Raw genomic sequence first — 12,579 nt, forward strand, 5'->3', positions numbered from 1 at the left:
GGGTACATAAATTCTCCCTCCTATGAAAAATGTGCAGGGGAACTTGAAAAATTCCTGCAGTGCTTTTCTGGTGGTGTTATCTACTGATGAGTTAATGTGGTCCCTTGTATTAACACCAGATGTCAGAGGAGCATAAGCTACCTCCATCTCACATGGAAATCATAGGTCACTGTTGGTTTTAATTCCAAGCTGCCATTTGGTGTAGCCTTTTTCTCCCAGGAGAGCCTTTCTGCTACAGTCTCTCCCACTACTGAAAACAAACATTTTAATCCTAAACCCAATCCTTTTCCCACCACCACATCCAGGACTATAGCAACAGAACTAAAGCTGCAAAACCAAACATGACACAATAAACACTGTGTTCTTTGAGCTCATAGAGGACATTTATTAAAAGCCTACACACAGCTAAACACAGACCAGCTGTGTCCACGCGTGTCTGCCCGCGTTGTCACTGCCGTCGAGCAGAAGGTAGGGAAATGGGTATGTCTGTGTGTGTGCACGCGTGTCTGTGCATGATTGTCTGTGTCTGCGTGCATCTGTGTCTCTAGGTCTCTGTGTGTGCATGTCTGTGCACAAGCCTGTCCCTGTGCGTGTGTCCCCACATCTGCTCTCCAGGTCTCTGTCCATATGTGTCCATGTCCGTCCGTCTTTGAGTGTGTCTGTGTGTCTTTGTGTTGGTCCGTCCGTGTGTCCATCTGTCCATCAGTGTTTCCATTTGTCTGTCTGTCCCTGTGGCCAATTGTCCATCTGGCTGGCTGGCCTTCTGTTTGTCGGTCCGTGTGTCTGTCCGTCTTTGTGTCCATCTGTCCTTTTGTCCGTCTGTGTGTCCGTTTGTCCATTTGTCTGTGTGTCCATCTGTCCTTTTGTCCGTCTTTTTGTCCATCTGTGTTTGCATCCGTTTGTGTCCGTCTGTCCTTCCTGTCGTCCATCTGTCTTTGTGTCCATCTGTCCTTCCTTTTGTCCATCTGTCCTTCTGTGTGTGTTTGTCCTTCCGTTTGTCTGTCTATATTAATCTTTGTGTCTGTCTGTCCTTTTGTCCATCTGTCCTTCCATTGTGTCAGTCTGTCCGTCTTTGCATCTGTCTGTCCTTCCTTTCGTCCATCTGTCCTTCCATTTGTCTGTGTGTCCATCTGTCCTTTTGCCCGTCTTTGTGTCCGTCCTCCCATTTGTCTGTCCTTTTGTCCGTTCGTCTGTCCTTCCTTTTGGCCATCTGTCTTTGTGTCCGTTTGCCTTTGTGTCCATCTGTCCTTCCATTGTGTCAGTCTGTCCGTCTTTGCATCCTTCCTTTTGTCTGTCTGTCTTCGCGTCTGTTTGTCTTTCTGTCCATCCTTCCTTTCGTCCGTCTTTGCGTCCATCTGTCTTTCTGTCTGTCCTTCCTTTCATCCGTGTGTCCGTCTGTCCATCTGTCCTTCCATTGTGTCCGTCTGTCCTTCCTTTTGTCAGTCTTTGCGTCCGTCTGTCCTTCTTTGTGTCCGTCCTTCCATTTGTCTGTGTGTCCATCTGTCCGTGTGTCTGTCTGTCCATTTGTCTATATTAATCTTTGTGTCCGTCTGTCCTTCCTTTTGTCCATCTGTCTTTGCGTCCGTTTGTCCGTCTTTGTGTCCGTCTGTCCTTCCTTTCGTCCATCTTTTTGTCTGTCCTTCCTTTTGTCTTTGTGTCCATCTGTCCTTTTGTCCATCCGTCCTTCCATTTGTCTGTCAGTCTTTGTGTCAGTCTGTCCTTCCGTCTGTCCATGTTTCCGTCCGTCCGTCTCTCCATCTTTGTGGCTGTTTGTCCATCTGTCCTTCCATTTGTCTGTGTGTCCGTCTGTCCTTTTGTCCGTTTGTCCTTCTTTGTGTCCGTTCATCCTTCCTTTTGTCTTTGTGGCTGTTTGTCCTTCCGTTTGTCTTTTTTGTCCGTCTTTGCGTTCGTTTGTCTGTCTGTCCATCTGTCTGTCCTTTTGTCCATCTGTCCTTCCATGTGTCCATTTGTCCAATTGTCTGTCTATATTCATCTGTCCATATTTGTGTCTGTCCTTTTGTCCATCTGTCTTTGTGTCTGTCAGTCTTTGTGTCCGTTTTTTTGTCCATCTTTGTGTCTGTTTGTCCTTGTGTCCGTCTTTGTGTCCATCTGTCCGTCTTGGTGTCTGTCTGTCTTTGTGTCCCTCTGTCCTTCTTTTCGTCTGCCAGTCTGTCCTTCCACCTGTCCATGTTTCTGTCCATCCATCTGTCCATCTTTGTGGCTGTTTGTCCATCTGTCCTTCTGTCTGTCCTTCCATGTGTCCGTCTGTCCATCTGTCCTTTTGTCTGTCTTTGCTTCCGTCTGTCCTTCCGTTTGGCTGTCTACATTCATCTGTCCCTCTTTGTGTCTGTCTGTCCTTCTGTTTGTCCGTCTTTGTGTCCGTTTGTCTTACCTTTGTCTGTCTTTGTGTCTGTCTTCATGTCTGTCTGTTTGTACTTTTGTCTGTCTTTGCACCCATCTGTCCTACCATCTGTCTGTCCATCTTGGTGTTCATTTGTCCACCTTTGTGTCCGTCCTTCCCTTTGTCTGCCTTTTTGTCTGTCTTCGTGTCCATTTGTGTGTCTATCTGTCCGTAAGTCTGTCCGTCCATGTGTCTTGAGGTCTCTGCTTGTGCATGTCTTTGCCTCTCTAGGTGTCTGTACACAAGTCTCTGTGCATGTGTGTGTATCTCTGCATGGCTGTGGTTGCGTGTCTGCGCCTGCATGTATCTGTATGTGCTTTTCTGCGTGTGAATGTGTGCGCGCATCTGCACGTGTCTGTGCGTGCTCCCATGTGTGTTAGTGCACGTGACTGCATGTCTACGTGCATGTCTGTGCGTCCGCACATAGGTCTGCATGTATCTGTGTGCATATCTGCCTATGTATCTAGGTGTGTGCCTGTGCGTCTGTTTGTCTTATGCATGTGTGTTGCTGTATGTCTGTGCACATGCGTCTGTGCATTTGTGTGTGTATGCCAGTGTGCACATGTATCTGTGCATGAGCTGCCATGTGCATGTGTTTCTGTGCATTCGTGTCTGTATGTGCATGTGTGCACGCATGTGTCTCTGTATGTCTGTGTGAGCATGTCAGTACATGCATCTGTGTGCATCTATCACTGCATGTGTCTGTACATGTCTATGTGTGTGTCTGTGCATGTCTGTGTGTGCACATCTCTGTGTACACACATGTATCTCTACATCTGCCTGTGAGTGCATGTCTGTGTGTGTGGCTCCGTGTTCATGTGTCTGTCCATCTGTGTGTGCGTGTCTATGTTCATGCATGTGTTGGTATGTGCTTATCAGTGGGTGCCTGTATCAGTGTGTCTGTTGGTGTGTCTCTATGTGTGTGTGTGTGTGTGTGGGGTGTCTGTTGGTGAAGGGTTGTTACCCGGTGGTACCGTACCTGAGCAGGAACCAGCAGTGCCACCTTAGAGAGATCACTGAACAAATAAAGGTTAAACCAGTCGTACGCTGCAACCCCACATTTCCGCTCCAAAAGCCCAATCACTCCCCCCCCATCAGTCACTGCCCAGCGCTGGAGCTTTGCTGGACGCTGGGGGGGCCTGGAAGGGAAAACCAAAATCCCTTTTAAGGAAGCATTCCCATCCCGTGCTGCTCCACACGCCCCTGCCGGTCCCTCGCACAACCCAACAAGCGTTTCATGCATTCATGTCTCTCCCTTTCCCTATTCTGAGCTTCTGCAACAGTTGTTTGCCAAAAATAAACACCATTCCACAACCATATATGTGCAACAGGCTTCTGGTGCCTGTGAGCCCCTCCAGCACTGCCTGCTGGTAGTTCCACAGGACGGTTCTGTCTACCACAGGGGCTCTGACAGGCTATGCATATCACCCAGCTCAATCGGGAATGCCTTTTACATCTATTTTCTTTTCTGGACAAAAACAGTAGGAAAAGTTTAGCAAAAACATGTCACAAGTTGCTAGAAGTGTTCCAGGATCCGGTACTGTGGTCTCTGTTGAACTTTCATTCTCCAGTGGAACTAAAGAAGGATAATTTCCTCTTGGGACCTGCTTTAAAATACTTATCCATCTGCTGGTATTCAGAGAGAGTCAAGGTGTGTAACATTGAGGACTGGATGAAAAACAATTTCCAGAAAGACTTCTGTAACAGGCATGAGAACACTGTCACTGACTTTTTACTAGAAGTTTGCAACAGGTACGTTCTTTGGGTGTGAAACTCTACATCTACTGTAAAGGTTAACTTGAAATGAGAGAACAATTTACTCTATACATCCTACCTGAAATGGAGTGTTAAGTATGGGAGCGCTTTGACTTTGCAGTTTTACTACAGTGCTCATTGGTTTTACAGTGACAATAGTGGGTACTTCATGCTGATTTTCCTGAAGCTTATTTTTGCCTTTTTTGGGGGGAAGAATGAATAATACATTAATACAGCAAAGTGCAATGCTACTAACCCAATGCTTAACTGAAAGGTGCCATTCTGGCAGTGCAAAGAATTGGTGGGGGGGGCATGGGGGGTAGAGGAAAGATGTGATTTCAAAAAGCTGTCATAACAAACCCAAGTTTGTCAAACAAACCACCACATTCGGTTCATTCTTAGAAATAAGTAAGTATTGCTTTTACACTGAAATTTAACTCCCTCCTAGCTTTGTATAAACTACAGTAAAGAAATACCACTATGGAAGCAGCTCTGGGGGCACAATGCTGCTTACAACAGCTTCACTGCTACAAACAACTCTAAGAAAAACAAAGTTCAGTTCCCTCAGGAGGAGCAAAGGGGGTAGAGCCAATTCCGGCTGGCTGCGGTCATGTCTTGGGGCTGGAAGGGGCAGCCAGAGCCTGCCCTGCACCCTGTGCTAACCCCTGTGCCACAGCACCGAGGACAAAGACTCCTGTTTGGAAGTTACAATGGAAAAACCCCACCAAGTCGCAGGACACTGTCCCGGGGGACTGGTGAGGGCACTGTCTCCCACCAAGCACCCAAAGGGAGGTTCGACCGGAGCCTTAAGCTGCAAATACACAATTTCACAAGTAACTATTCTACAACAACTGATGAACACTTTGGATTAATTAGCAAAGTATCATTAGGAAGCACATTTGTGCCTACAGAGAAGGCTGTAGGAGAAACTAGCCTCTCATTTTGGCACTAGAATGTCTACCACAAAGCCACACCTAACTGTTATTTCCATTTTTTTTGCCATCACAAATTAGGATTCAGAAAGAGGACACAGGACCACAGCTCTGCAGAAACAGTTTAAGTGCCCTTCTCCTCTGCAGAACCCGTAACCCCAAACCAGCTGTTGGACAAAACTCAAAGCAAAGCCTGTAGGGCAGTAAGCAACCTTAAAATCCAGCACAGTCCAGATGCCCTTCAGTCCTGTGTGGATTCCTTTACACAAGTTAGACTGAACTCTCACAAAGGACAGTTTATACTGACACCCCCCCCTCCATTTTAGCCTTCCTAAGACAAGTACCTTTCAGCAGCAAGCCACTGAAAGCATTTCCATCCAAACAAAACTCTGAGCATGCTGTGCAAAGAGAAGTGCAAATTAAACACATATCCTGCTTTTCTCCTGGAGTTCAGAGTACTTCTATCCTGGTGATGAAGCCATGAGAGGTGGCAGGTCGGAGCCTTTCCTGACCTTGCCTGCTTTAAAACATCTGTGTTTTCAAACCGTTCTGAAGTGGAAAAGAATAAAAATAAAGCTCATGCTGCTGACATGATCTCAGTTTACTACCTCTGCCCAAAAGGAGAAGTGAAGCAGCAGCAGGGGGATGGGCAGGGTGTAGAGAAAGAGGAGCATGCTGCGAACCAGCTTTTAAGGACAAGACAACCTGCTGCAGTGACAGTAGAACATCTACATGTGCCCCCACCTACTCTTGCATTCTTAAGCCCTCCTGATGGAAGAGGAGGTATTTTCCTAACTTTCATCCCTACTCTTGACAATCCCAGCTTCTCCAAGCTCTAGTATTTGTTTTTCCCCTTGTCTCACCTGTAACACTCCTGTTTTCAGATGTCCAAACCTGCTATCTCTGACCCTCTCGGGCTGTGGCCATGTTACAGACGACTGCATCCTGCTGCTTCTCAAGAACTGCACAAACCTCAGGACACTCAAACTGGAAAACTGTGTGCGGATCACTGACCAGACCCTGGAAGCAGTAACCCTCTATGGGAGCTCACTGCAAACGCTCCACGTGGATTTTTGCCGGAACATAACACAAACTGGTCTAGAGAGAGTCAGGGAAAAGTGCCCTTCAGTAACGCTGAGAGCGGAGAGGAGTGCTAATATGATTCCAGACAATAAGCCAGGAAAAAAGTTGATGCTTGAAAAAGCATCAAGAAAATTGGTTCAGCTTTAAGTGCAACAAATTGTGGAACATGTGTCATCAGTCAGTGTGGGTATTTGACTTCACTGCTACCCTCCTCTGGGGTAGCAGTGCTTCACTGACCTGTGGCTGCCTTCTTGCACTCTGGCCTGAGTCCAAACAAAGGCTGCATCTGCTCTGTAAAGGCTGCCCTGGAAAAAGGCATGCATGGCCACCGGGACAGTCTTAAGGAAAAAACCTGTTTGCTTTCTCATATTCTTTGGAACTGGAACCCCTGCATTACTGTCTCAAAATGCCAGACCTGATTAAGGCCAAAACCTGCAATTTTGATACCCTCTTGCCACAGATGAGTGGAATGCACCTCACTCGGAGGAGAGCAGCAGCGGTATGTTTTATAAGATAAAACAATAATGGGACAGAGCTCAATAAACCCAATGGAACATAACAAAGTTTAACAGTGGTTTGACAAGGTTCAGTTAAGTTTAATGGCAAAGGTCACCTTATTAATCACTGCATGGAAGAAACATAAAAAGGCAAGTTGAGTTTGACTCGAGTTAGAATGAGTGAGAGAGAGCCTGGAGACACAGAGAGTAAGGAGGACACTCCTGCTAAGTCCCGAGGGTAAGAAGGAACCCCCTTGCTTTCTAAGCTCCTTAGGTAATGGGAAAGGGCATAAAGCTGCAGTAGATAGAGTATGGGTAACTGTATGACTTACAGAGATTTCAGGGAAGGAGTGATTAACCAATTTCTGTTGAAAGATACAGACATCCCACCCGCGCAGGGTGAGAACCATGCCAGCCAAGATCTTTCTAGCAAAAGCAGACCAGCTGACAACCATCACCTCCTCAGCGATCAATGTCTGTAGCTGATGTGCCAGGCTTATTTATTAAATGAAGGCTGCATTGCAATGCACACAAAACACAGGCTGAGTCTTTGCGTTATGTACTTTGACCAGATATGCCAGGTTATTTTTTGGAAGTTAACATTAAAGGAAGCATGCTACAAACAAAATGCTAGTTCACAGAACTTACCTCCAGGACAAGACAGCAACTTACAGCCTGTAGCTTTAAATGCTAAATGAGGAACACCCTGCAGTACAGAGCTCTATAAACACCCGTTTCTCACTGCAAAGTACAAAACCAACAGCCATCTTATCCCAAACCACAGGGCTGTCCCTTTCCTGCATGCTGCTCTGATGGGTGAAACATTTTTTTATGAAGGGTTCCTATGGCATTGCCTACAAAATCTGACACCAAAGGTTGACTGGTTTATTCTGCTATATAAAGCCTGTTTTGAAACCACACACTGGGATTTGGTCCTGGTAGCGAGTGGTGGGATTGGGAACACCCTGTTCCAAGACTTGAGGCACGTACAGCTTTGCTTGAACAAAAACAAATGTTACTGTGTCAGCTGTGCTGCAGGTACCTGTCAGCAGTTCTAGCTGTTGAGTCTGGCTCAGTATCATACAGAACAATCAGTGTGATATGCTAGTGTGTATTACTCAGGTTCTTGCCTGAACTCCTGCATGCTTTTTTCCAAAGCAGCCCGTCTCCTCCCCTGCGCTTTATTGTGGGGGCACATCCTCAAATTCTGCTTTCCATTATTTTCCATTTTGTTTACCAATTCTGACATGAATTCAGAATTCTGACTCCTGGAGGGCACACCATAATCTAGAATCCTGCCCATTCTTGCTGACTCTGCAGCTCAACTTGTATTTACCTTAAATTTCTCTCCCATTCAACACAAGCCACCAAAGAGCTTTACGGTTACAAAGAATGACAGATGGATAACTCAGGCTATGGAGAGCTTAGTGCCCTGGAGGACCAGGTCTCAGTTCAGCTTAGACATCAAACAGAACGCTGCACACAGACCAGGCTGACACACTCTAAGGAAACTAACAGTTCCAGCTGAAATCACAACAAAGTCTACAGCAGTTGAGATTTCATTTTAAATTCAAACCTTACACAGAGTAGAAATACCTGAGTGTGTGTCTCCTTAAAATTAAAGCAAATTTAGAAATAGTAACTTTTGGAAATACTGTTCTGTCCCATAGAGTCAGCCTTCCTGTTCCAGTACACAACAATCACCCAGCACCTGGTCACTACAGCACTCTCTGTGCACATACCACAGCAAGCCTCTTTCTCCTTGACATGAGGGGCTCTGCAGTTACTGACAATCTTCCTGCACTGGTCAGAACACAGATGGAATCTGCTAGTTACAGACATGTAAACTGGAACTTTTATAGCTGGAATTCAAGTATATCAAGGCTATCAAGAATTCAAATAACCTGATGGCTCTGTTGCATTTTAACAATTGTATCTACACATATAGCTTTGCAGACTTACTAGGTGTCTGCATTTTTATCTTTTATGTAACTGGAAGACCACAAGAGCTAGCTTTTCCTCTAAGAAATGGAATTTGTGACTTCTTAAATTGCTACTTAACAACTTATTAAAGTTTGCTACAAATATCTGACCTGATACATGTTTTTCTTCACATTTAGAGAACAGTGTGACTGTAGCACCTCTTTGCTAAACAAAAAAGAATGTATGACAAATTACTGTTGAAGTAGAGCATACTTTTCTCCCCTCTCATTGGCATCTAAACTGTAGAAACGAGTTGTGAAGTTGGGCCTCAACTACTCAGGAATACATGGCTTGATTTCCCAACTTCTCATGTGTTCTTTTTACCATACTGTCGCTCCTTTCATTAAAGCTATGTTGTAGCTGGAGGTGTCACAATGGAGAACTTGGCTCTGATGCCTCAGGTAGTCTTGAAAGAAAGATTCATTTCAACTGACTCACTGTCTTTCATTCATGTTTGAACAGAAGGAAAGGAAACATGCTATCAAAATTCTACTTGAAGCCATTTTTTTTACTGCAAGAGTAGTACTGTAAAATTGTATTTCCAATCAGTCTCTCTAGAAAGGTAAACTTCACACAATCTCAGCCGAAATATTTTAATAAACTGCATCCTGGGCTCTTGTTCTTCCCTCTGCAAGAACTGATGAGCTAGCCAGGAACTCCTGAAAACATTCTTTATGTGGTGCATCAAAAATGGAAAGAGAACTTTACAGCTCTCAACAGAAGTGAATGTACTTACTCCTCCTTGCCATGCTGGTTAACTGATCCACAGATATCCTTTGGTACACTCTAATTTGGCTGAGCTAAGAAATAAATCACAGCATTACAGAGACTCAAACACAGCTGAAATTCTAGAGAAATACTCGATGGGTGCGAGTAACCGTAAGAAACTCACCCAGAAGACAAATAAAACCAATCATTTCATCACAGCAGCATGTCACTGGAATATTCTGCTATTCCATTAACTCATTCCTAAAATTTAATTAAGCACTTAACAGAACAAAACTGGAAGCCCAGACAGGAAGGACAAACAGCACTCCTAAACCAGCAATTACAACTTGGAAAAGAGATTGCTGGGCTGAACACACTTACCGTGATGTGGAAATTGGGATGGTGACACAATCCTTACCTTGAATACACAACTGGTGAAAACCCACCAGTTTCACATACTGCTGACAAGCCAAAACAAGGCAGGAATTTTGTACAGTCACATTAGTAACCAAAGACCTTCTCCTGATGCCAGCTCACTAAGCACTCTAATGAAAAGATGCATCTCTGTAGACCTGACACCCAACAGATTTTCAAGTAGCTACAAGATGTGAAAGCGGGTGCACATCTCCCTAATCTTACTTCTGCCTCTTCGCCAGTTTCCTATCAGGACGGTCTGGGGAGGTGGGGGCAGTGATAGTGTGGGGTTTTTACGTGGCAGAGCTACGAAGGGCCTTAGAACACTCTCCTACTTGCTTTCTTTGCCTATTTGTGTTCAAATGCTCAAAGTCTTATTACTTTGCCCTTTCTTCTCCTTGAATTGGGATACTGGTTCATAACAAGGTAAAATTTGAACCCACTTGTGTTGATACATTTTTTCAGCACCATAATAATTTTATTGCTTAGCAATCCAATTTGAAAACTGAGTATATAATGAGTACATTTTACTTGGGGTATTACATAAGGATGGAGGCATGTTGCTAGTTTTCTTCCGTTCCAAGACATTTGAGTTCTGTCAAAGTTCCCTTAAGATTACTGAAACCCTTCTTGCCCTTCACAGACACCAGCTCTAACTTCCCAGGTGTGGAGAGAGGACACTTGTTATTTATCATTTTATGAAAGTACTAAAAGAAAGGTGATGTAAATCAAGATGCCTACTTGGAAGCTGCAGCAGGTTATCAGATGCAAGTGGCAAACAAGACTTCTTTAAGTCTTGTGCCTCCAAAGCTTGTGCCTTTTCCTATGTGATAGGGTAAAAGCAATAGTCAGAAGACCCTTTGGATTTCCACTGTAATAACACATCTCAGCTTGGCAATAAGGTAAAAAGAAATTAAACAAAGGCCTGCAGCACAGTCAAATTACTTACTTACCAACAGCGGCATTTTTTTTGCCATTGCGCTTCATCACGCAGTCAAAAGGGCTACAGGACAGATCTAAATCAAACTTTCAGACCTGACCCGATTGCCTGTTCAACTCTTCTGTGGAGAATACATACTCCTGTTCAAGAACGCATTCTGCTCTTCCCAGTCCCCTCTAAGCACAACAGACACACATTCCACCTCCACCAGCTGAACCAACACTACCACCACCACCTCCAGCAAGAGTGAGGCTTCGAGCTCAGGTAACTTGCCTACCTCTAGTCTCAGGGACTGGCTGTTCATTCTTCTCTGTAGTAGTGTGCCTACCTGTTTCAAAGGGCTATCCAGCTGTCTGATAGCCCAAAAGGCTAGAGAGGTACTTCCTAGGTGGGAAAGAAAAAAGCAGTAAAAAGTGATTGCAAATACCAGAGGTGGTAGAGAAGAAATTACCTAATTCCTGAATCCAGGAATAAGCAACAGAAATTATGGGCTTCGAGAAGCAACAGCTTTATATGTTACTTCTGCGGCTAAAGCCTTTCTAGCTGTTTTTCTCTAGTTATGTTTAGAATTTAACACTTTAAGCTTACTGTGCCTCCATCTCTCATTATGTGCAGTGGGTCTACATAACCACATTGTCACACACACCTTACAAATGCCATGCATCTGGTAGTGCTGACACTCCCTGCTCCAGTCATACACAGATGTCCCACCCAATGCTGAAAGACTGAGCTGCACATTTATTTTCTTTAAATACCTGCATATATGATCTACTTATACTACAGAATGCAGAAATACACTGGTAATCTTTATTCCCCTTTCTATATAGGGAGAGGGCTGCCTACATAAAATACCCTCAAACTGATGTAAGGCAGAACTTTCTCAGATGGTCTTCAGTAGCAGGACATAATCAGTGCTGCACATTCTTTACCTTTGTATGCAATTATGTCTAAGCAGCATTATGCAGGAAACCTGAACATGATTCCAGCCTCTCTCAGATGTCCGAGCAACAAAAAAAATGTCAATCAGCACACTGAAAGGAATGTATGCACAATATAATTATTGGGGGGAAAAACAGTAGGATAATATAAAAACAATTCAGCACTCGATAGTTTTAATGATGCTAAAATAGAATATTCAAAGGACAAGCACAATCAATTAAAAAAAGTCTTATTTAAAGCAACCCAGCACAACCCTTTAACCAACATTTACCAATGTAACATCCTCTTTCACTTTACTGGAAACTTCCTCCAAAAATGTCCTCATTATCCAAGCAGCCAACTGCACAGCCCACACAAAGCTGTCTTCTTAGACACAGCTCTATTATTTTCTGTGCCTGATTGGAACAGGCTGACAAATTAGAGGCACAAATGAAGTCTGTGCAGGACTCTATGGAGCAGTTTCCCCTTTTATTTGTAATCTGTTCTTCACTTATTACACTTACACATTTAGACCAAGAAGGGGATATACTCCCCCACGACACAGTGACGGGACACAAAGTCTCAGTCCAATTTGGAACCGTAGTACATAACAAGGCAGGAAACTAAGTCTGCATGATGTCAGAGCCCTGAGCCAGTCCCTCCTTTTTCCAACCCCCCCCCAAGATGCTTCATAAGCCAACAACTAGCCCTAACTGAAAGAAGTTCACCAGATAAAACCCAGACCTGCACATTTTTATAGCTCATAAAGTCAGTCCTCTGACCACTGTCAGCTGGCAGCAATACACCAGGTCAGCCTTGGACAACTGGGAAATCTTCCTATCCATCCCTGCTAACGTCCAAAACCACAGGAGGGAAACCAGCAGAATTTCTACCCTCTTTTCCAGACTCAGATGGACAAGTCTGATCCCAGGAGAGACTAAGTTACTG

General features: G+C 44.5%; 1 protein-coding gene across 1 annotated transcript; it reads left to right on the forward strand.

Annotated features, from left to right (window-relative positions):
* Positions 1-3,806: 3,806 nt before the first annotated feature.
* FBXL22 (F-box and leucine rich repeat protein 22) lies at positions 3,807-8,867 on the forward strand. The gene is made up of 2 exons (XM_030497036.1): positions 3,807-4,153; positions 5,973-8,867. Exons 1-2 carry the CDS (start codon positions 3,819-3,821, stop codon positions 6,316-6,318), a joined length of 681 nt encoding a protein of 226 aa, XP_030352896.1. The 5' UTR covers positions 3,807-3,818; the 3' UTR covers positions 6,319-8,867.
* Positions 8,868-12,579: the final 3,712 nt, after the last annotated feature.

This window comes from Strigops habroptila, chromosome 9 (assembly GCF_004027225.2).
Source record: "Strigops habroptila isolate Jane chromosome 9, bStrHab1.2.pri, whole genome shotgun sequence".
Taxonomy (NCBI): Eukaryota; Metazoa; Chordata; class Aves; order Psittaciformes; family Psittacidae; genus Strigops; species Strigops habroptila.

Bases quoted from the DNA above. Each gene is read 5' to 3' on its own strand.
- FBXL22 (XM_030497036.1), top strand. From the start codon at position 3,819: ATGCATATCACCCAGCTCAATCGGGAATGCCTTTTACATCTATTTTCT. The intron at 4,154-5,972 runs GTACGTTCTTTG...TCCTGTTTTCAG, and splicing joins TTACTAGAAGTTTGCAACAG to ATGTCCAAACCTGCTATCTC.